This window comes from Caloenas nicobarica, chromosome 3, assembly GCF_036013445.1.
Source record: "Caloenas nicobarica isolate bCalNic1 chromosome 3, bCalNic1.hap1, whole genome shotgun sequence".
Lineage (NCBI taxonomy): Eukaryota > Metazoa > Chordata > Aves > Columbiformes > Columbidae > Caloenas > Caloenas nicobarica.
Genome location: NC_088247.1, coordinates 23,909,442 through 23,935,207, shown reverse-complemented (window position 1 = coordinate 23,935,207; position 25,766 = coordinate 23,909,442). Strand labels below are relative to the sequence as shown.

Genomic DNA, 25,766 nt, shown 5'->3' with positions numbered 1-25,766 from the left:
CAAAGCACATTGCCAGGTCCCTTTCTGCCAAACTGCTTCCCAGCCAGCTGGCACCACACTGTACAGTTGCACAGTTTTACGCTGTCCGGGGGGCAAAACTTTACATTTGCCTTTGTTGAATTTCATTATATTTGTGTCATGATGTTTCAAAGGAATCTCATCAGTTTGGAGAACAGCAGTCCTGACCTTCAATGTATGGCCCCTTCTTGGTTTGATGTCATCCTGAGGTCTAAGATGGTTCATTCCAGCTCCCATTCCAATAAAGGTATTAAAGAATATCAGCTCTGTTATCAACCCTCGAGTAATCAACTAGCAACCAGTTTCCAGCAGAGCTCTTTACTGGTGGTCACAACACTCTAAATCTTGCATTCCAGCCAATTTTCTCCCTGTCTTACAGTCCAGTTATCCATTTCATGCTCCACTGTCTCTCTTACAAGGCTACTATGGAGAGCCTCGCTGAAGGCAAAGTAAACATCATCTATTGCTGTTCCCTAGTCCTCTAAGCCGGTCATCTCTTCACAGAAGGCAATCAGATTGGTCAGGCATGATTAACCCTCAGTGACTTCATGTCGACTCTTCCAGCCTCCTGTTGAACTGGAAGTTAAAATCTGGAAAAGATGCTCGGTTTGCTGGAGGCCCATCACTGTTGAAGTACAAAAGGGGTCATTACTGGGCCCAGTACAAGTGCATACTCAATATGTTTGCAAGTGATACAAAACTCAGAGGAATGGCTGATATACCAGATGGTTTGGCTGCCATTCAAAGGGGTCTTGACAGGATGGAGAAGTAGGCAAACAGAAATCTCATAGTGCTCAACAAAGAGAAATCCCAAGTCTTGCACCTGGGAGAAAATAACCCCAGACACAAGTAACGGATGGGGGCTGACCATTTGGAAAGCAGCTCTGCAGAGAAGAACCCAGGATCCTAGCGGACAGCTTGTTGATCACAGGTCAGCAATATGCCCTTATGGCAAAGAAGACCAAAAGCCTTCTGGGTTGCTTTAGACAGAGCGCTGCCAGCAGGTCGAGAGAGATGAATGTTCACTTCTGCTCAGCGCTAGTGAGACTGCACCTGGAGTGGTGTGTCCAGTTCTGAGCTCCCCGGTACAAGAGAGAGGCAAGCACATACTGAAGTGAGTCCAGCAAAGGGCCACAAAGGTGGTTAAGATTTTGGCACATCTGACCTGAGAAGAAGCAGAGATCTGGGATTGTTCGGCCTGGAGAAGAGAACGCTCAAGGGAATCTTACTGAAGTGTGTAAATTCCATTGTGGGGAGGGGTATAGATCTTGCAGCTGGACTTTTCCCAGTGGTGGCTACTGGCAGGACAAGAGGCTATGGAAACAAAGAGAAATGTAGAAAATTCCATTTAAACATAAGAAAAAGGGGGTTTTATATCTATCTATATATATACACATTTATTTTTTTCATTTCTTCTGTGAGGATCATCAAACACTGCGAAAGGTTTCCCAGAGAGCCTATGGAGTTTCCATCTTTGGAGATGCTCAAAACTGAAACAGACATAGTCTGGGCAACGTGCTGTAGCTTCTTCATCTCTTTTGCTTTCCAAAAAGTGTCCTATCCATGAAAGCAAATTTGTCAGCCATGTTGGTCCTGAGAATATAGGAAAATTTTACAAAGGGTAGGAATGTGCAGTTTCTGTCCTCTAAGAAATGACCTATATGCATCTACAGTGTTCCATAATAATATGGAAAGCAGCATTGGTAGATCAATTAACTATTCATTCTATATAGCTCCTGGAAATAGAAAGGACAAAGTTGTTTAATAAGTTGACAGTGAAATATTACATGCTTTTAAATTTATTCACCATTTGGAATTATTTAAAAAAAGGAAGGTTGAAATGTTCTGTAATGGAGCTTAATGTAAGACATTAGAAACTTAAATCAAAGATATTGATTTTGTAGTCTTTTTCTAGCTAGAAATGGCAAGTACAGTTCTACAGAGTTCTTTAGAACTAGTTTTTCAAAGCAAATTTCATTACTTATGCCTTAGAAAAAAAAAAAAAGTATATTATTTCCAAAAGAAATTTATTGAAGAAAATACTTGTACATGTATATACATATATGTATCTTTCTAAGTCCATCTTTTTTTCAGTGCAGCGCTTTTATTTTGGTAGATTGAAAGGCTACTATTTTTTTTAATCCCTGAGCTCCTTTTCAAGTGAAGCAGCTTTTCCAAGTTGGAGTAGAGACTTTCACTTCAGTGCCATTCTTGCAAGAAATTCCAATGTTTTTTCCTCTCTTATTTGTAAGCATATTTTGTTCTGTTTTCATAACAAGTACAGTTATTATCTTCCTCAAAAATTATTTTCTTCTTCTCTGACTCCAGAAATACAGTTGTATGTATATCATCTATTTGTGCATGAAACCGCAAGGTACACTATTTACTGTAGCCATGTGGACAGGGTATCATGGGCCGTGCATCACACCTATTAAACATCTTTACATCTGCCCTGAAATTTTTTGTAACCTCAATTTTCTCCACAGAGCTGCTGAAATTCCTCCCAGTGTTGTAATTCCAAAGCTATCAACCATATTAAGGGACTCTGACTTCTTGCCAACTTACATTCTTTCCTTTGTGTGTGGTTTTGCCTGTGGCTGCCAGCGTAAGAAGGTAATGTTAGGAAACACTAAGGGGACTGTAATAGAAGGACCATGGAACAGCAAAAAAGTAGGCAAGTTTACAATTATTAACGCATTTGGCTGAATTTAGGTGCAACCCAGAAAACTTCTCCAGTCATTTCAGGAAGAACAGGAAAAAGAACAAATAACATGTATCCTTTTAGTCCTGTAAAGCTATAGAATAAGTGAAGGGAAAACATGCACCTTGCTCTGTCCTTTCCTCCTTCCCCTTCCTGCTTTTCTGAATTTGAATCAAGCTGCTTTCTGAATTGTTACTCTCTAGTTCCAACTACCATGTGTGTCACTGGCTTGTAAAAGCTGACCAGCTGATTCACAGAAGGGTGAAATTGTTATCTTTAATTGACATAAGCACTGTGAGCTTTTTGCTATGAAGGCCTCCAGGCAATCTTTGCAATCTAGTTGATGATCATGGCATCCGAAGGAAAAATTATCCAGTATGTTCTCCTGAAATGATTGTCAGATTAAGACTGAACAGCACTCTCGGCAAAGTTTGGAAAGTTAATTTTCATAATTTTGTAATTAATTTTAAATCTAGATGCCCTATTCTTCAAAAAATTAATAGGAGTTGGGCTGACAGAGATCTCAAAACCTTCAGAATTTATTAGAAAGTATCTTTTTTTAACTTGACCTTTCAAACCAAAGTACAAAAAATGCCATACTGAAACAAGACATTGCATTTCCAGGAGCTGTCAGAATGGGTTTGAAGTAAATATGGGAAAAACATATAAGCACTGCTTGTTGCATATTTAGAGACTCCTGCATTCTAGTGTGATGACTGCAGTAAGAAAACTTAGGCGGAATAAAATAGTCATTCAAAAGTTTATTTAGTTCAATGACATTTATATTTTGGTTGTTTTTTTTTCATTATCAACCACTGCTGTCTAATTTTACGTGATTTCTCTGTTACAATATATCAGAAAAGGGTAGATGATGAAATCTAATATATACAACAAAATGAAGGAAGCTGTCCATAAGTGAAAGCAAAGGATGACTACGTTCAAGGTGCTATGAATATGCTTTCAAGTAGCCCGTGTTGCAAATAAATATGGAGTTTAGATCCAGAAAGAATATTGAAAAGGCTGTGTAAATAAATAATCTGCTACAGGCCACCTGAGAATGAGTAATTTGTTAAATACGAGTTTATTTAACAACCTTTAATTGGTTATTCATATATCATCAAAAAATTGTGCCATTTTTCTATTATGTTTTACAGTACTGCTGTGGTTTGGCCTTTGGTCGTGGTCTGATAATGAATGTTAGTGTTATGTTTTAGCATATAGATTACGAACTTTTGAGTGCTTTTCTAAAAAAAAAATAAAAAAAATACATAACGTACATAGTTTAAATGGTGAGTTAAAACCTTTGGCATGTTTTCATTAGGGATTTTGATCATGTTCATTTGTCAAATAGTTCTACTGTCTAGGAAGATGCAGGTAATGTATGAAGAAGACCCATCTTTTAGCTTTAATTTAATGAATAAATCTTACTGCAGAGTGCTCCAGATTGGTCTGTGCAAGGAAGTGAAGTCCACACAGGTTCTTATGTCTGTCGTAATGGTAAAGATAGACTTTTGAGAAGGAAATCTTAGAAAATGGGTCTGCTTGTCTATACCATTGTAAATATTTTTGCTTCTAAAATACTAACAAGATTCCTTTCCAAACACTGTAGTATTTTATTTTTTTAAAACATGGGAAGGATTTGAGTGAAGAAACATGAGATAAAGCATGCTGAGAACACCCTAATAGGTTAGGTCAGTATAAATCATTACGTTCAGTGCTTCTGTGTAGTATAGTCTATATTTGTTCTCAGTGCACAGTGAACATCAAATAATTTCTTGAATCAAGCATCTTGATAATGAAAGATGTTGTGACATTGGTGATTCTACTACCTTCCTCCAGAAAGTGACTGCACATTCCCAATTTTATTAACAGGACATCTCAGAAACACTACAGAAAAATATGGATCTTTTACTGAAAACTTGGCAAAGAATTTAAAGCTTGATGGACATATATATCTTTTGTATATGATGGCTTCGGTCAGCTGTAACTCTGATAACCCAAAGATTGAACTATTTTGGTTACTGTTGTGAACCTTCAAAGGATAATTCATTTTATCCAGACTAGAATCAGTAAAGTCTGCGCACAAGAAATTTTGCAGCTACCTTAATATACTTCAATCAAAGTTCCAGAAAAGCACATAAATAATGTAGTTGAATGCTTGATCTTGACAAGTGGTGAAATTCTGTGAACTATTACGTGTATTATTGAGCGTGACTGTCATTCTCCTATCACTCGTCTTTTACTGTGTTTTAGGAGGTTGTGGTAAAATGTGTGCCAGTTTCAGGATACCAAGACCCATTTTTTCTGGGGTTCTTGACAGATGTAGTTGTAAGAAGAGGCAGAAAACCATCACATTGTTGGAGACCTTTTTACACAGTTAGAAGACTCATTTGTTGCAATATAATTTCAGCAGTTATCCAGTGCAGGTTGTCATGTATATGGCAGATTGAGACTTACTTTGACGTGTTTTCCTTGGGAAGGCAGTTTATGAGAAATCATAGCATCTTTGAACAGTGGTTTTGTTTGTGTTTTTGGGGGTTTTTTTGGGGAGTTTTTTTGTTGGTTTTTTTTGAGAACACCCAGTCATAAAAAATAAATGCTGATTTTTGAATTGTATAGCTATTACACCAGATCTTATGCTGAAACTACTTCATATTACAGTGTTTTCTAAAAATGTTTTGATTGCAAAATAACAGAAAAGAGAGATTCTTGTTTCAAATGCAGGTATTCTCCTGTGCCAAAGCATGTAACAAATTTTTATTTGTTTGACTTGTCTTGCAAAATTACTTGTATTAACCTATCATGACTAAAGCAGCAAAAAGGGGAAAGTTTGCCAAAAGAAATGTAGCATTTTTGATAATTCTATAAAACATATAATAGCATATAACAATGTATGCCTTAGCATATAATGGACCACTGTTGCCAACTTCTTCAAATGTAAATTAGTGTCTTAATTGTACTCCAATTATTCCAAGGTTTTAAAATCACTTTCTTATTTTATTTTGTATACTTTCATTCTCCTACATGTGGATCAAATACTGACCTTCTTGCCAACGTGATTGAGCACATCCAAATAAATGTGTTATTCTATTAATGCTGCTGAAACAACACAAAATAAGTCAGTTATCATATTGTTTGTTTCTAGTTTTGGTAGCTACTTGCTCAACAACCTTAAGTAGTTCCTGTAACGCACAGAAATCCTAGATCTCTGATCTGCAAGACTGGTAGAAAATTAATCTAACTTCATCATTCATTAGAGTATGATGTGGAATTTGTTACCTTGTTAGTATTTACAGAAGATTTTGTTATTTTTCTTATAAAAGGATGTTGCAAGTGAAAGTGTTCTCTCTTTTAATTTTTTTAGCTTTATGGTTTTTGGGCCTTTTTGAAATTTTCCTGCATAATTTGCATTGTAACTTAAGTGCAATCATGATCATTTAAATGCCAGTATGACTAACTGTTTGAGTAATGAATTAAGGGTGTGCATTCAATAATTTGACTTACATGGTATAATGGGGCCTAATTAGCATTGATATATTGATATAATGCTCTACAACACTCTGAGGATGTGCATTTATTGAGGAATTAATCCTTTCAACATGCAGGTTGGTGAGGTTAGTATGGTTATGTTGATTCTGCAGATGGGTAGAGTGAGGAAAGAGAGAAGTGTGGCATGAAAGAATTTGTCCATGAAACATGGGATTTCTGAAACGATACCTAAATTACATGTGAGCTTTTCAGACCACCGTTTCTCTGATGAACACATTTATCTTTTGTGCTCTGTTCATGACATATTTCAGCTTCCTGCACTTATTTGTTCTGCTCTAAACAAAATTAAACAATTTTAATTTGTACTACTTCATTGAAAGGAATGACTTGCCATTAGTAATTTTCAAATGAGATTAAGAACAAAAACGGTTGCATTTTTGTCCTCACCAACACATGCTTTTGCTTCTCCTAGATGGAGGACTATTGTCTTTAAACCGATGACTAGTTAAGACAATCTCTTCCAAATAATTAGTGCTTACAAATGGTAGTAACTTTCTGCAATAGAACATAAGTATGTCCATTCATAACAGCCCAATGTCCCTGCTTAGTCTTTGTTTCCTTCATATTTTATGTTTCTATTCACAAAAATTGACTTAATTTATTTTCTAGAACCTAAGGTAATTTGAAAATAAGCAGAAAATCAAACTTTTAAAATATAATTTAGACTAATTTACTGTCAGAGACCAGCTAATTATTGGTTTCTTCTAAATTGCTATTCTGTCAACTAAATTGAAAACTGTACATAAAGTGCCTTGTACTGCCTGAATCCATAATTATGTTGTATAAGTGTTTTTGCAATATTTACAAAGAAAAAAAATAAATAAAAAATTATTTTACTTCATTCAGAGTTTTGGGAGAAACAGCAAGATATATAGGATATTTTGCTTGAAAATAGATCTGTAAAGAACTTCTCTGAAGGACTGTTAAATGAAGAACTGAGTTTGAAATTGGCTTTGAAAGTGATGATGTGTGTTATAAACTGAAATCTTTTTGTGAAAGTACATTCCATAGCCTAATTTTGCCTTAAACCAATTACTTAGTTACAATTGTTTGACAAGCATTTATTACTTTGTTTGGCATATTTTAACTGTAACACTTTTCCTTCTTTCTTTTGACAGTGTTACCTAGTCATACTTGTGGCAACCCAGGAGAAATACCTAAAGGAGTACTTCATGGAACAAGATTCAACATTGGAGATAAAATCCGATATAGCTGTATCTCTGGTTACATCCTAGAAGGTCATGCCATGTTGACATGTATTGTGAGTCCTGGAAATGGTGCATCATGGGATTTTCCAGTTCCTTTTTGCAGAGGTAAAAATGAATACATGAAATATCTTTAAAATATTAAGACGATATTAAAACAGCAGATTAAATACATTTATTTAAATTCAATTAAGTTTAATTTAATTTAATTTTATTCTATTTTAACTTTATATGTGTAAATGTACTAACGTGCTGCCTAAAACTCTACACCATTTAAAACTGTAATCCCAATTCAGAAGCAATGGCTCTCCAGAGTTTACATTCAGAGGCAGATATAATCTACCAATCTTTTTTTCCTTTTCATTTACATGGGAGATAGCTATAGCAATTTGACAGCAGGACCTGGCAAATGCTTTTGCAAGGTTCTGCTTTTCTGAAACTTTCTGCCAGGAAGGAGAAGCTTGAAATCCTCAACCATATGATCTTTGAAAGGAACGTCTGGTGTTCTAATCCCCTTGAGTCTAATTCCTGCTCAAAGCATGGATAACTTCGAAGTTAGGTCAGGTTGCTCAGGGCTTTGCCTAGTTGAAATTTTAATATCTCCATGGATGGAGATTCTAAAGCCTCTCTGGAAACATTTTCTAATGCCTAGCTTTCCTTATTTTCATGTCCAATTCGAATTATATTTTTACAGATTATATCAATTTTCTCTTCTCCTCTTGTGGACCTAGGAAAAGATTCTGGCTCCATCTTTCCTAAACTAAAGAGCACAGTTAGATTTTCTTATAGCTTCCTCTTGTCTGGGCTGAAAAATCCATTTTCCTCATTCTCAGTCTTATATATCATGTTCTTCAGCATCTTAACCATTTTAGCGGCCCTTCTCTAGACCTGTTCTAGTCTGTCAATGCCACTGCCTCTTTTGTACCGGAGGACCCTATGGTGAACATAGCATTCCAGATGGGGCCTCCTGAGTCTCAAGTAGATGAACTAACTCTCTTTGACTCTTTACCTGCTGGCTGTGTTCTTGCTCATGCACTGCAATATGAGGTAAGCCTTTGATGCTGCAAAAGTGCACCACTGACTCAGGTTGTGTTTCACCAGGACCTTAGGTCATTTGGTCAGAGCTGTCACCTAACAAATATGTTTTGCATGCGATGATTCTCTTCAGGGTATAACACTTTTCATTTCTGTTTTGGAACTTCATGAGATTCCTGTCTCCTCATCCTTCCAGCTTATCAAAGCCTGTCATCAAAGCCTGTCTGAATGGCAGCCCTGTCACTCAAAAAACATTTGCCTTATCTATCTTGGTGTTGAAATATTGTGCAGTACAAGTCTGAAACATTTTGAAAGTTAATTTCATTCTCTGCAGTAACTCCACTAACAGCTGATTTATGACATGTGACTACTTCTAAATGAACTTTATATAATTAGGTTCTCAATTCTCAGTAATTTTGAGAATCCCTAGTTGATTATAGTTGGATGAACCTAGATTTTTATGAAGCTAACATTAGGAATACTAATTGGATTAGTGATATTACAATGGTAAGCTTTTTCTTACAATGAAAATACCTGTGATGAAAAGAGCATGTAAATGTTATGAAAAAGACACCCAATTATTGGAGGGAAAATAAAGAATAAATGAAGAAGACAAACCAGTAAAAGAGATCATATGTCAGAAAGGTCAAGTTCCAGATTTGAGAAATATTATTGGAGAAATACTTTGGTGAAGAATATATAAACAAGAATGTATTCTTAGAACAGATAAATGGAGAAAGGAAGAAGAGTTCATGATTCACTATAGAGTAAGATAAGCTAAATACAGAGATTCAGAGCTGATATTTTAAAAACATCTAGCAAAGATAAATTGACAGGTTTTGTGTTATCTATACTTTCTGCGGTAGCAAGAAATTCTCTCATGTAATTTTTTTCGGCATCTGAGATCAGACAAATACGATTTTATAAGTTTAAGGAGAAAAAGATGTTCTGATCTCAGCATTTATCCTTTAAAAAAAACAAAAACAAAAACCTAGATAAAATAAAGGTAAAGGAAAAGAAATTTACCAACAGTTCTGCTTATTGATGTTTCATTACATGATAAACTAAGAATATTTTCCCAAATCTAATTTTTACAGTGACATGGCAGATTCCTGCCTGAACAATTTTGTTCATTTTCAGAAAAATCTGAAAGTGTGGTGTAATGTTTACATTGAGATGAAATTTCAATGAAACTCATTGTCACTGGTCAAATAAGAATTCAGAGATGTGATTCAGGAAAAACAGGTAGGATATACTTTATAAGTTCTTACATAGTAGTGTAGGACTGACTAGACCACACCCCATGGAGATACAGACGCAGCTACAAGTATTTTTTTTAATATATTTGTGCCTAAGTACATATATATTTACACACACACATATATTTATATTTATATATTTTTGTTTTAATGTGTATCAGTAGGAATGGAGGGACCTGATAAAAGAAATTAAAAGATGCCAGGTCAAAGCTGGATCTGTGCAATAAGGTGACTGGAAGACAGGAACAAGAAGTGAAAAATGAACAGTACAATGAAAATATGGTGAACATACCCAGAATGATATAGTAAATTCAAAAGAGGACTTCAGTACGAACTTATGAACATGAGCAAAGTTAACATCAGAGGAAGATACAATGATTTATTAAAATTGAAAAACAAACATAAGGGACAGTCATAAAAAATGAAACATTTCAAAACTGCACACAAACTTCTTGAAATAACTGGATTAACTTTCTAATTATTTTAAAATATATATATATGAAATCTGCAACAGTCATTAAATTGCCCTTAAAGATTTCAAAATTTTCTCTTTTTACTTCAAAATTAGGTCTTTATTATTAATTTGTTGTAGGCAGTTATTTCAAGGGATTATTATCAGCATTAAAATAAAAATATATTCTGAAGTGTTGGATCATTGTTTCACTGGAAAACAGCTTAGGATACTAAACTGAAAAAGAAGACACTCTTTATAAGATATCCAGAAGACTGATTCTTTTTTCCGTGGGAGAGTATGAGATTACAGACTGTTCATTAATTTTGAACTTCTTAATCTAGCTATCCACCCTTAAGATCATGTTTTTGCATGAAAAAGGTGGCAGAGTTGGAGTTTTGATTTTAAGTTTGCTCGAGCACGTACTATCAGTTATTATAATAACTGAACTTTTCTGCCAAGTTAACAAGTTTGTCCATCACTATTTCCATCTTATTTGAAATTTATATGTATTTTAACTAATAGATCAAATTTACTCTCCAGAGTGGATGGAGGGTGAATAGGTCTTTGTAGTATAACAACCTGATAAGACAGAATAAATAAGTATTGTAAAAGGCTACTAAATCAAGCACAATGTTTACAAAGAAAAAATGGACCAATCTCAAGCCCCAGAAATTACAAGACTACCCCATTGAGTCCAGTATTTTCAGGGCAAATGACTTTGCACAACCCCACTAGACAATGGGATCTGCTTAGATCAAGCTCACTGAAACATCAAAGCTAAAATGTTAAAAGTAGTGCTACAGCTGCAATTGGTGCCTACAGGTGCCTAAACAAATTGCAACGGTCTCTGTATTTCTGTTTTGTACAGACTATTTACTTGAAGTGAGAAATCTGACTTTTTAATATACATAAAATAGACACTATTTTCCTAAACCACAGTAATTTCTGAAATTTTAACAAAATAAATCCCCTTCTACTTAGAGAGCAATCCAAATTATTTTGAAGTGTCCTTTGAAAACCCTTGAAAGAAAAAGGTTCATCTTAGATGCATGGTCTAATGAGTATTTAATTTATGTGAAGTTGATCAACAGCAAGAGAATCAATTGAGAAAGGGAGGCAAACTCATTACAGAACCTATCTGGGATGCAGTACATCTGGGTTCAAGTGATGATAGACAAAAAAAAAAAAAACAACCTTCTGACAAATTTCTAATTTTTAAAAAACAGAAAAGAAGAACAGGTATTGGCTTTTACCTATTTAAAATAAAGTCTATAAAAAACTAAAATATTTAAAAAAAAGATTAGCAAGTAGAATTGAATATTTTGATGGTGGAAGAGCTGGCTGCCAGTTGGAACTAGGTTAGATCAGTGAGTTTTCTGATGTTTGTGTAATACTACACCATTGTAACACTTAGCAGTGGTTTTGGTCTTCATGAATCTTGCAGTTCAGCTTCTTGGCATTTGGCATTGACATACTAAAATTTATTTTTAAACTCAGCATTGATATACCATGGTTGGTTTCAGGTTTTTATCAGTAGGTATTTTAAAATGTTAATTTTAAAGTCTTATTTTAAAAAGTAATTTAACTCCTCATATTAACCATTTCCAAAATATCCAAAACATATATCTGTGAAAGTGTTCATGATTATTTCATAGTTGTATTTTCTGTACTAGAAGAATTTTATTAAATGAGGTACAATTATCTACTTTTTCACAAATGAACTACAGAAAAATGTCATTCAATAATGAATTTAATAAATCATAGACTCATAGAATCAAAGAGTATCTCAAGTTGGAAGGGACCCATAAAAATCATCAAGTCCAACTCCCTGCTCCTCTCAGGACTACCTGAAAATAAATTGTATAACTGAGAGCATCATTCAGTTACTCCTTGAACTCTGACAGGCTTAGTGCTGTGACCACTTCCCTGGGGAACCTGTTCCAGTGACTGACCACTCTCTCAGTGAAGAACCTTTTCCTAGTGTCCAGTCTGAACTTCCCCTGACACAGCTTCATACCATTTCCTCATGTCTTGTCCCTGGACACCAGAGAGAGGAGATCAACTCTCCCTCTGCTGCCCCCGGGAGGAGGTCGTCCAGCACAATGAGGTCACCCCTCAGCCTACTCTTCTCCACGCTGAACAAGCCAAGTAACCTCCGCCACTCCTCATAGGTCTTGGCCTCTAGGCCTCTCACCATCTTGGTCACCCTCCTCTGGACACAGTCTAATAGTTTGATGTCCTCGTATTGAGACACCTAAAACTGCATACAGTGCATGGGGTGAGGCTGCACCAGTGCAGTGTAGAAAGAGACAAGCACCTCCCTCGACCAACTGGCAATGCTGTGCACGATGCACCTCAGGACACAGTTGATCCTTTTGTCTGCTAGGGTGCACTGTTGGCTCATGTTCAACTTACCATCCACCGAAACCCAGACCCTCAGATCTCTCTCTGCAGGGCTGTGCTCCAACCTCAATAAATAAAAAACTTTTTCAGTGGTATTTTTAATAAGGGATGCTAAATAATGAATGCCCATGGTTCATTTAGAACCTCTAAAGCTGCAATTTTCTTTAATTGATATAACTTAGAAAATAAGAGTCGAGATGGCGATATGTCATTTGATAACGATTCATAAAATTTCCTTAAAGTTTTTAATTGTATCTATTCTGTTGATAGTGATAAACAGGTAAGAAAGTTAGTACGAATGACATAACAATAATAGCATTTTCTTTATTACTATGAATTCTGTCCTTTAAGTCAGAGATATTTTTTAACAGTTATGTTATAATAGTAATGTGGTAAAAGGATTTTTCAGATGAGGACCTTTCAATATAAAGTTGAATAGGCAATTGTGATTATTTAAATTCAGATTCTAAATTAATTCCAAAAGGTTAGATGAGTTTTATATGTTTGGGGTTTTTTTGGTTTTGTTATTATGGAATAAACATTTTTCACTTGCTTAAATGTTTTATTAGTTTTTGTAGAAAAAAAAGGAACACAGAACATTGCATACTGGAAGGAATTTGTGTGGGAAGGAAAGTCCAGTAAAAATGACTGAATGTTCAAAAGATATCTAAACCAATTTCAATAAGGAAGTTTTCTAAGTTACTGTTTCTGTTCTTACCACATCGTTGAATATCTGCTTCACAGGGCGTGCATCTTACTGACAGCAAGATCTCATTTATGCAAAACACAGTTTACCAAAAATTTCAGATTGTTATTTTTGGTGAAATGACTCTTTCTAGTTTGAAGAAAAATGTAAGATTTTTCCTTGACTGCCAAGGTTCCTCAGTGATTCTTTTGATTTTTACATACATTAACTTGATGGATATGTTTATCTGCATTATCTAAGCTACACACCTATAAAATATATATTTTTTGTCAAGTGTTGCCAGCCGTATGTGTTTTCACGTGTGCTATATATAAAATGCATATTCTCTAAATTCAGAGCACTTAATTTCAGACTACTGAGAGACCCAAATGTTTGTAGTTTTATATTTCAAGTAGTCATTTCTGCTGATACAAACAGCACTTTGTGCAGTTGCTTACAACTTGAAAATAACTATAAGTGCTTGGAATTAATTACTTGCACATTTTAAAATGCAATTTGTTAATCACTTAGAGTATGAATTCATGAAGACTGAGGCACTATCTGCTATCAAATTGCTCCAAGCACAGTGACACATTTAGATTGCCAAGCACTGTTCTAGTTCTCTCAAAAGCATAACATAGAGAAGGCCACGGCCAAGAAAGATGATCAGTCCAAGGTGGCCAAATAGCTCTGAGGCTAGCTAGTGAAACACAGCATATGTCTGAATGATTTATGTCTCCTACCCTCTGAGCAGTGTGTCTCCTACCCTCCTGCCTTCCTGTGCTCATTCTTAGGTAATTCATTACATTTTAGCATTCAACAATCTGGTTGCCTTAGCCTGGGTGTCACCTATGATGAAAGAAGTCCTCAAAACACAGGCTTCTGGAACATGGGAAATATGACCAAGGAAAGATAATTCTGTGCAGCTGCTGTTTTCTGTGGTCTTTCCCTGACACATCCACATCTGTCAGAGAGAAAATACCAGCTTTCTGGTCTGAGTGATTTTCTGTGGTCTTACCTGGCTAATGTTCCCTTTCCATTTCTAAGCTAACTTGATTCCTTGCAAACCTCTTAGAAATTCTCTTATGAATAGATTAAAAATCTATGCATCCCTGTAGGCAGATATTTGTAGTAGCCTGAATTCCTTTGGCTTTCTTTGGTAATGCATAGCTTATAAATTTAGGTTTTTGCATGTCGTTCCCAGAAATAATCAACTACACAAGCCCTCCTTGTTAGCTGTAAAAGTCAGTGCTTTTTAGAGCTCAAAGCTTATTCAAGGGCTCTGCAGCAGAAACACTGAGCAGCATTGTAATTACCACTAGCATGTTACTTAACGTCAGTATAAACACAGTGGGAGATGGTGTAATTGAGAATGTTGTCATAACAAAATTTAACAGCAAGTGGCTAGTACCAAAGACTTATGGCTGATTTAGCATTTTGCACATCTACCTGGTTACCCTGGATAGAAAAAACCTGCTTGCTGGCTTTCAAGGATGCAGGTAGAAGCTGTATTCATTGTTAACTGAAACTCATACTCTCACATTTTGATTATTTAAAAAAAAATAAATCCCACACTGTCATGACAAAATATGAACAAGTAGGAAAAAAGAGAGGGTGGAAATCATCAGGTTTTGGGTTTTGATGGTTCAATCAAACTTTGATACTGATTATGACCACAGTGGAAATCAATAACTCAATGTTAGTTTCTGTGCTGAATTATTGGCACAGGATGTATCAAGTTAATTTATTTTTCTTTTCTGGGATAGATGATGTTCTGAAGTGCTTGAAAGCTACACAGTTAAAAAAAAAAGGAAAAAAGTGTCATAGTGTCATTCTAGATATTGTTGGATAAAAAGCCTTGATCTTCCTTTCTGATTTATTAGAGTTTTACAACAATTTCTAATTATTTTAATCTTTGCATGTATCATGCACCAGGAATCTGAATTCTGATTCTTAGCTTTCTCCATGAGTTCTTTAAATTTTGCTTCCTTTCCCCTTTCATTCCTCAGAGGCAAAATGTCCCTTTCAATATGCACTGTGCAAAAGGCTAGGAATTGATGGAGGAATCAGAAAAGTGGCCAGATTTCACCAGCAAAAAGAAATCTTTTAGGAGTGTAGATCTATTGCACTCCTAAATCTTCTTCATTTTAAAAAAAGAACAACACATAAATTTCAGGGTCTGAAAGTAAGATATGAAATTTGTCAAAAAAACCTGCCCTGCTCTAAGAAATTTGTGTGCCAAGAAATCATAAAACTCATTAAGGCTTTGGTAGCCAAGGTCATGTTACATTTCTTTATGTCAAAACTTACTTTGCATATAGAAAAGTATAGATAACTACTTGTACAAATCTCCTTAGCAGCTTTCTCTCCTTCTTTTAGTAAACTAGTGGCCTGTACAATACTTAAAGAAATTATTCTGTGTCTGCATTTCTCCCAATTCTTCCTGTTATTTCAGTCCTTGATTAGCTATTTATCCTTTTAATAGTCTCCTTTCTTTTTGTTTTTTGGTTTGGTTTGGTTTTGGTTTGTGGTTTGTTTTTTTTTTTTTTTAATGTCCAGCCACAGTATCTCTCTTTCTTTGAATCAAGCGAATCCTTTTTCCTTCAAATCTCCCTTTAAAACTCACTTTCACTGTCAGGCTTTCAACCGTGATTGGGAAGAGCGGCTCTACTCCTACCCACCCCTGTTGTCTTAATTAGCCATTCAGTTATTATCCTAATTAGACTGTAAGCTCCTTCTGTCGTACACCTTGCCAAGCTATTTGTTTTAAATCTCCACATGCACTTATACTATGCAAACAATACCTAAAGATAACAGCAGTAAGGAAAGATGATAAAATGGGGAAAAATTAAATGCTTCTCTTCTGATCATTCACCTATGCAGAAATATTTTTAATTACTATTGCTGTAGCTTTCATAGCCACATTACAGCACATCAAAAGCCACTTCATGTGTTTTTAATTTCTTATTCCAATGGATTGCATGGATGACATTTGGTTAGGAAAAAAAAAAAAGATATTTTAATATCCAATGCTAATAAAGATCAGTGTATCTTTAAAGCTTCAGTGAAATGTTATCGGTCAAAGAGTAGTACAAAAAGTCTGCTAAACCCTTTGGTAACCTATTTAACAACATTCCAGTCTTCCTGCAGTTTGTATTTTTTGAAATTGGGTTCATAGCCATTAAAAAAAAAATGGTAATAACTGATGATATGTGGACCTTGGAGGGTCCATTTGGCAACAAAACTTTCTGACATTATTTGGATCTGTAAACATCTCAATTCATGACAAATAACTTGAGAATTCTAAGTATAATTTTATTAAAGCTTCCTAGTTTACGACAGTATTTAAATCTATATCTTTTTTCTACTGTTTTTTTATAGTTATAACAAATTAGAGAGAACTTTAGAAAATAAATGTTAATGATTTTTTAAATCTATATCGCAGAGAGACTAACTATATTTCTGTGATTCTTTGCCCAGTTTTTAGGCTTTTTCTGTCAACACTTTCGGAGAGCCAGAGTACAGGTTCTCCAAATCGGCTCATACAAATTCTCTCTACTGATCTTGTCCTTGCTTGTCCTGGCAATAAAGCGTCACCAACAAGGAAAAGACAAACAAACAAACAAGCAAACCCCCCAAACACAACAAACCACACCCCAAACAAAGAAATAAACAAATCTCTGCGGTTTAAAGGCCAGAAAAATGTTCTATTCTGTTCACCTGGATGGAATTTTATTTCTCTATATATTTATGGTTACTATATGCACAGAAGAGAAGAGCTGGGTTTGCTATGCAGAAACAAAGATGATGCTTCACTTGTTTAAAGTGCGGCTCCACTAGTAATTGATATTTATTCATCAGCTGAAGGAGCTTGTGGAGGGACACTACGTGGGACAAGCGGAACTATTGCAAGTCCTCACTTCCCTTCTGAGTATGAAAATAACGCTGATTGCACCTGGACCATATTGGCTGAACCAGGAGATACCATTGCTTTGGTCTTTACTGACTTCCAGTTAGAGGAAGGATATGACTTCTTAGAGATCAGTGGAACAGAAGCACCATCAATATGGTAAGTCAGAGATCTTGCAAAGGTCTCCATTTTTATTTTTCTTTTTTTGGTATTTTGAAAAGATGTTCAAGGATATTTAAGATATTTTCTACCTGTTAGTAGTGACCATTGTGTTATGTATTTTCCTTTAGTTCTTTCTACCCTACAGAATTGAAAAAAAATACAGTAATTTGCTTCTGCTCCTTTCCAAGTCTTGATCCTTCCTCTTATTTTCTTCCATCTTCAAGATGTATGGTGCCTTAGCAGTGAGCATTTGTTGATGTTACATATTTGAACTTGGTATTGGAACATTTTCTGATGAGTCTTGCATGGCTTATCACGATATTTTACGCCAACAATGAAAGTAGTGAGCAAAATTCAGACTCACAGTAAAACAGGAATATATAGAGAGCAAATAGATGCTGTCTTATCCTAAACAGGTTATAATTCAGTCTTACTACATATACTCAGGTATGCATGTATTATTATCTTAAGTTGTATGATGTTAAAACTGTTTGCTTAGCAATATTAAGGCTTAGTAATTACAATACTAAATCTACATTCTCTGTCCTAAGTAAAACATGCTAATTCTGTCTATTGGAATGGTTTAAATTGCAGAACAGTTTGTACTAGGATTTCTCTGTATGCTGCATAGATAGGTTTTTAATTTTTTTCATCTCTGAGAACATCTTGTGCTTGACATATGCACCATTGCTCTAAAATGTAGCCTGGAATAAAATACAGATCTGCTGCTTACAGATGACTGATGGTTATTATCTTCAGAATGCCTTACTGAAGATCTGAAGCAACCTCACTATTATTTTAATGTCATGATAGGCTAGACAGGACAATATATTAATAATTGCAAAGTTCTAGGTAGCATCCAATTTGTTGAAAAGCTCTATTAAATAAAAATGCGTGGCAACCATGCTTGGCAAATGTGCAAAACCTTCTGGATCTATATGACAAGATTATTCCCTCACATTTCCACATGACCAAAAGTTGTTTAACAGAAGTCAGTGAAAGAGCTTTGTATCGAATTAAGTGCTTGTGTCTGATGTCTGAACTACAATATGTGAGTGCCCCTTTTGCCTGTCATGCACAGATATGCATGACAGTCACCAATGCCAATGTTTTCTTATTAAGGGTCCTAAGGGCTAGAAGCTGAAATCTTGAAGGGGGAGAGCTAAAGAAACATAAAACTCTATCCATTTAATTTTGTGTATGAGGCTCTAGTAGACACCAACAACATATTTGCAACTTTGTTGCAAGAAATGAATCCATTACTGAAATGAACGGGCAAATATAGGAACAAATTTTCATTTACAGACAGTCATATGTACATATATGCTTCCCAGAAGATTTCTGACAGTAGATGATGTAGAAGAATATGAGCAGAAAGCAATGGAAACATATTCTGTATTGATCTTGTATGGTATTGATCAATGTTACATTGGAAATCTGAGATATTATAAGAAACATATTTCTTCTAAAATTCAATAGAAATCTTTTTCGCATTTTTCCCAATATTTGTTTTTTGGGTTGGAGATTTTTTTTTAATAGTGTTAAACTCCGATCATTGAAAGCGAAGGATTTTTATGTTCCTATGATCACTGACAGAAGTGTGAAGAAGCTAGGGGAAGTTTTATAAGAAATGTTTAAAGGATTATTGGATAATTTTGAATGAAGCTATACATCCATCTATATTTAAGCCAGAACAGTTGCCACAGCAACTTCAGAGCCATGCTAAATGTAGTGCATGTTGTAATCTGCTAAAATCAATCATGTTTTCAAACGTGAAGTTGCTGTGTACTTAGAACTATTGGTCTAGAGGTGTATTGTCTTAAAATGTGATCATTTTTTTAAATCGCTCCCTTTTATTATATCTGGTGTTGTGTCAACGGCTTTATACAGCAATTCTGTGTTAGAAGACACATATTCTACTAGCACAATCTGGTAATTATGATCATTTTTTCACATAAAGGAATATTTGGTGTAAAGTAAGCCAAATATTTTCCTAGTGAATGTATAGAAGGACATAGAAAGGCATAGAAAGACAGATATATGAGCACTGCAAAAGCTAAAAAAAGAGTGAGAATAAAGAAAATAATTTCAGACTGATAATTCCTTAGTGGTTTTACTGTATGGTGCAATAGGTCTGGATTACCCTCTCCGGACATATCAACAAGGTTAGAAGTCTGCCAAATGGCTGGATTTTTTGAGTCTGAAGGGCTACTCTATTGTTAATTATGAGAAATAACAAAAGGAAAAAAAAATTGTTTGTATAATTTTTGAACATTAAATATAACTTTTTACATACTTCCAAATATGACCCTTTAGACTTCAGCTTAAGTTATATGGTACTAAAACGAAGGTTGAATCTAGAGATAGTATCAAGAAGTATGTGAAAAGCCCAGGCTGAATGAACATGGTATTGAATTAAAATCAGGAATATATCACTTGAGGAAAGCATCCTTTTGAAAATCCTTTAATGAGCCTTTCCAAGGACTCCCTAAGACTGAGGCGGGTTGTTTTTTGTTTGTTTGTTTCTTTGTTTTTTAAATTTGGACTGAGTATTTTATTATTTGAAGGTTAGGTAAAGCTGGGCAACTCACATGAGCATAGATAGGCCCGACTCAGGCTTTTTCATGTAAATGTGCCTTTGCCGTAAATTTTGCAAGACTGAAAACTTATTTGACAAAAAAAAATCTTAGATTATTGCAGTATGCATGAAAGGTGATTATGATGCTAAGAATGATTCTACAATTACTATTTTTTAACTTAGAATCTTAATATTGACATATCTAGTTCTAAAATTTATTTTTTCCTCTTTTACTTTACAATACTGATGTTATATTACTGTACTTCCACTCAAACCTAAAATTGTTATCCTTCAAATTTTTGTCAGTATTTGCCAATACATGAGAATGATCTACAGATTATACTTTTTAGTCCAAATTAATTTCCTAATACTATTTAAAAATACTTTTAAGATTATTCTGACCTCCTTATAAATCATCTCAATATCCTAGTGAAAAGCCATAAAAATGCATGTGGATATGATTGATTTGGAAGCAGCAATAATGAATTACTATAAGCTTGGCATACAATTTGACATAAGTACCTCTAGTCATCTGAAACTCACTTCTTATTTCTGTGTTAATGAATAACTCTTATAACAACTGCGTCATAATATTAATTTGTGTTTCTTAGATAAATACACCAGTCTAAGCATTTAGACATAATTCAAAACAATAGTATTTCGCTCTGCATGTTTCCTGTCCTGTTTATGGAGATCTATCTTAATCTTACCACCGCCATTGTGAGAGATCTCTAACAAAGTAATGCATGAGATTATGAAGTGGTCTAAGTCACCTTTTTGATAGACATCTATGGCAGTAGGTCCATACATAGTGAGCTGAGTATTTAGCTCAGAATTACACAATTATACAGCTAAAGAGCACCATCTGTTGGCTTACTGTGAAAAGGCAGATTGCTTGTGGATGCAGCTTCAATAAAGTTGTTGTTATACATCGCAAAAAAGGGCTTGTGATGTCGTCTTGGCAATATAAAGTTCTATTTTCTTTTCCTTCTCCAACAGAAGAGAAAGGACGTGCCATGGCCATGCAATGAGAGGAACAGCTTTATCATTTGGGAACACTACTACAAATTTTAGTAATGTATTTATTATTAGTCACTAATTTTAGCCTCTTTAGAGACTTGCTGACAGTCACCCTTTTTTATCACCTGTGGAACTCTACAAAGCCATATGTTTGTATTGTAGATGCTGGTAAAGGGTTCTCTTGCTGCCTTTTGCAAGCTCTTACATTTCTCTAGGTTTTAACTAGATTTTCCCTTTTACCTGTTTTGGTTAGGAAACTGGATTCAATAACTATAAGCTTCTGTACTTCATAACTTGTCTGTTTGACCTGCAATGAACCATGTTTCTTTTCTTTTTTTTTTTTTTTTCAGGAAAAGAAGTTGCATAGTTATCCTCAAATTCTTTCTCTTGACTTCCATGTTGCAAAATTTCCAGTTACTGTGTAAAAATCCCATAGTCTATCACATTTGAAAATCAACATTAATGTTATTCAGCACTTGAACACTATCAATCAGATACATGTAGCAACACCAAAACTTTTTAGACTTACCATAAAATATTATACAGTTCCAAAACCCCAAGGTACATTGGAAGGACTATCGTGGGGGAGTGGAGGGGGGTCAAGCGCATCCGTCACAAGGACTAAGATATTTTTAAGGTGCGTGAGAAAGCTAGTACGTATGTCTGTATGAAGAGCCTTGTGAGACTGAAAAATACAGTGATCGTGACACATTATTAGATATTTTCAATCAATAATTTTTTCATTTACCTGAGTAGAATTAACATTCTGTTCACAAATACGTTTTTGCTAATTGATTTCTTCCATACCTTATTTGTTTGCGTATTGCAAACTGAATAACTGATAGAAGAATCCCTAAAATAAGTGATATGACGAATCCCGTGCCTCTGTTAAAGAGTCAGTGGAATACATATGTTCTCCAGCTTCTGCGTCCCGCCAGTTGCTGCCTTTGCTGCTGATGCTTGTTTCTCTTGGTTTCTCCTAGCCATTTTCTTATGGCAACACCAGTGCTCCCACTGCTCCCTTCCCCTTCCACCAACATTTCCAACTTCTGCATCCTTCCTCAGTATTTGCTGTCATCTTCAATCATTTCTGTTTAAAATGCAAACAACGTGCTGAGCTTGAGTGCCTGTGGAGTTCTGTAATCTTGGAATGAATGTCTCACTGGTGTCAGAGTTGTTAGGCATAATCTCAGGATCACCCCACTCACATATTAGGAATTTTGAAAGAAAATAGGCAGAGTGTTTTGCACAGGATGCCAGCTATTTATATAAAACATTTCATATAGGCATCTGATATACTCTGGTTCTTTAAGTATTGCTTTCTAGAGACTTTTAAAATTCCCTAAGTGGGAAATAGCATGTTTTAATTCAGTATCTATATCCAGTTCTTTGGCATAACACTTTCTATACCCAAACACATGCAGATAAACAGTTTCTTCACTCCTACAGTTTTTCAATAGTAAAGATGAATAAGTTGATCTCATCAGTGACGTATCTTGTACTTTGCTATATTTATCAAAATCATCATGTTCCAAAATGGATTTTCTGCAGGCATTCAAATGCCTGCTTGAAAAAATGAATTATCCACAGTTGTAAGTAAATTCCGAGCAGACTTGGGAAAATATAATGAACACTGCTAAGTACCTTTGGAGTCCATAGAAAGAAAAAACAACATTGATGGGAGAGGTAGTGAACAGTCCCTCCCTCTAACATTTCTTTACAATGAATGAAGAATCCAGACTACTGCTGGTATGAAAACAAAGCTGCAAAGAAATTGTCTTTTTAAAACAGGGTTACATTTTTTCCCTCATCCTGAACATTGTCTTCCTTTCCCTTTCAGCATCCTAAAGGCAATTTTTTGTCTGTTCGCTTGTTTGTTTTGTTTGGATTTTTTTTTTTTAATACAGGAGAACGTATGTGATTTTCTTTGTTTTATTATTTAAGTGTATATTAAATAATATAGTATATATTACATGAGGAGATGGGCTCTGCTGGTTGCAGTGAGGAATCGTCAAATTCTAATTGCTAAAATGACTATAATGAAGAAGAGAATAAAGAGTACAAGTAGTGGTTTCAAAAATAAGTTGAAATGTAACCTCTGAATTTTTATGTGATCTCTGAGTTGCTGGCATTGCATTGGAATAAAGGGGATGATGGAGGGAATACATGACTGGAGTTGGGGAATTGGAAGACAAGAATGAATCTAACATGAGAAGAATTTTGTTTGGGTAGGTTGAAGGGTAGTGTGGCAGATTTTAGAGAGTTGGTAAGGTTTTGGAGACAGCTTTGGGCTGGGTTGGAGGGGCTGGGAAATGTGAACTTCAGAGTAGCAATGTGTGAATTTGGTGTTCTAGGTCAGAAGAGCCTTTGAAGAGTGATGTCTCAAATGAGCCTGGGAAGTGTATTTGAGTCAGCCTTTCCACTTGCAGAGTGAACAAAAACATCCTAAACCCACAGGAAATAGCATTGTCACTAATGTTGTCACCTTCGTCCAGCAGAAATATCCTCTCTCCTTTCCTCTTCCCCCAAAACAGGATTGTTTTGGCACATACACCTTTGCTGTGCAGGACAGCAGTGAAAGCTTGCCTGCCCTCCTCTTTCATGGTAGATATGTCGTAGCTGTATCAGTGTCCTGTGGACTTTTCCCCAGATACTGGGCCATATAATGGCGGCAAGTGCTGAAATATATATGTAATTCTCTGAGAACTTCAGGTAGAAATGCAACAAAACAGTTTCCTATTCTCCCTTTTGGACCACAGCTTTCATTTGGATTATATGTTAATCTTGTGTTCAGAGATGGAGGTGATGGAAGTAATCCAATTGGAAAACAACAACAACAACAATAACAACCACCAAATAAAAATAAACAAATAAACCAAAGCAAACAAACAAAAACTTGGTAGAGTCCTGATGCAAAGGCAAATCTATTTAAAGCCTAGTTAATAATTATGTTTAGTTTATGGTAATATCTCACACAGAAATCTTGCAAAACTTCTTAGGCTTGTATTTAAAGAAACCATATCTGAAATGCATTGTTTATCTTTTGTAGTATCTTTATGCTAAATAAGATACATTTTAACTATATGCATAAAAGTATGTGGAAGATTTTGCGAAGTTTTTAACCCTAAAATAAATAGGATGGTAAACGTGCTTCATGGTAGTAGTAGTGACTAAACTAATATAATCTCTTGTGCTAACTGTAAAGATATAGAGACCACTTAGCTGCTAACACCTGCATGTGAATGGTGTATGAGGTGAGAAGTACAGAAGCAGTAAATTGATGCTTAATTCCACAGAACACTATTGCTTGCTTTGCACCTATTAATTTACAGCCTACTGTGCTGAAGATGTATAAAGGCTTCATTCATACCACATCACAAACTGACAGGAACATAAGAGTGAGAGAACTAACTTAAGGTAGCACTGTGACCTACAGTATAATTTACCACCACATTTAAAATAAGATGAAAAGCAGTAGATTTTTTAAATTAACTGTGTGAACAAGGTTTAAATACATTAACAAAGAGCTTGGATTGCTTAAAATACCACTAGCATTACTATCTTTCTAAAGATACTGCCTAACCCTGGGGATTCAGTATGGTCCTAAAATTTCCTTCTGCTACGTCTGTTGTATTTTTCCAGAATATCTATACAGGTAGCCTAGTCTTCTCACAAAATCCTTGAAATTATATTCAGGAAAATATATTTTAATGATTATACCAGCTCATACCAGTGTAATCAGGTACAGTTAGAAGCTTTTTTTAGAGATATTTATGAATCACTGCATTTCTGTACCTATCCATTGCAGTCAGCCTCAAGTATAGCTTCCTAGTAAGACAAAATCTACAGATATTTTGACTTCTGGAATTATATATTACAACCTTTTTTCGCGTTTTTGCCATGTAGTTCTACCATTGATTCTAGATTTGCTTACAATAATTACAGTAGTTCTAAAAAACTACACCTACTCCCTTGTTTAAAAACAAAACTAAAGCAAGCCCAAGTCAAAACAAAAAAACAAACAAAAACAAAACCACAAAAGCAAACAAAAAACCCCCACAAACAAATTAAAACTGGAGTTGACTAATATTTGTATCTGTGGAGGTCTTTGTTAGCATGTGAGAAGGAAAGAGATTAATGATAAAATCTTGCTGGGAATGTGTGTATGCATGTATATATGAAGTGTTACAAAACTGGTGCAGTAATATGTTTCACTTCATCTGGGTAAATCAAAATTTACAGATATCAGTACTGGGAATATTAGATCAGTCTGTAAAAAGAAATTATTCCCTGGAGCTTAAGCCAAATTCTAGTTTTATTGCTGGTACCCAGTTTAGGAATAACATAATAAAGAAAAACAATCATGGTGTATCAAAGCTACATTGACAAGGGTATTGCCCTCTTTTCCGATTAGGATCAGTGAGAATGAAGGATGGATGGTACCTTGCCAAAGTGGTCTTTTCTGACATACTGTGGTTCTCTATGTTTAATTTAAAATATATTAGAATTATAATACTAGCTATTGCCATTTTCTTAAAGATATACTAGGGTCTTTTAAATACATCTTGATTTTTTAAACATATGTTTTCAAATACCTGAGCATATAAAAAACTGATTGGTAGGAGCTGGCATAGTTGAATGCATTCTTACTTTCCAGCAAGCTAAAAGGCAAATAAAACAATCTCTGCAATTATTATATTATTTTTTTTAAATAAGGATAGACTTTTAGGATATAAGAGTCAAATGTGAATATGTCTGTTTGATTTTTGTCCCGGATGTAATGAAAA

The 25,766-nt window shown here is 35.0% G+C and overlaps 1 protein-coding gene across 1 annotated transcript in view; it reads left to right on the top strand.

The window, feature by feature from the left end:
- CSMD1 (CUB and Sushi multiple domains 1) overlaps positions 1 to 25,766 on the top strand; it is a 1,102,582-nt gene that overhangs the window by 545,080 nt on the left and 531,736 nt on the right. Inside the window, 2 exon segments of the mRNA XM_065633007.1 lie at positions 7,387 to 7,581; positions 17,171 to 17,378. Of these exon segments, the coding sequence (XP_065489079.1) occupies positions 7,387 to 7,581; positions 17,171 to 17,378 (403 nt within the window).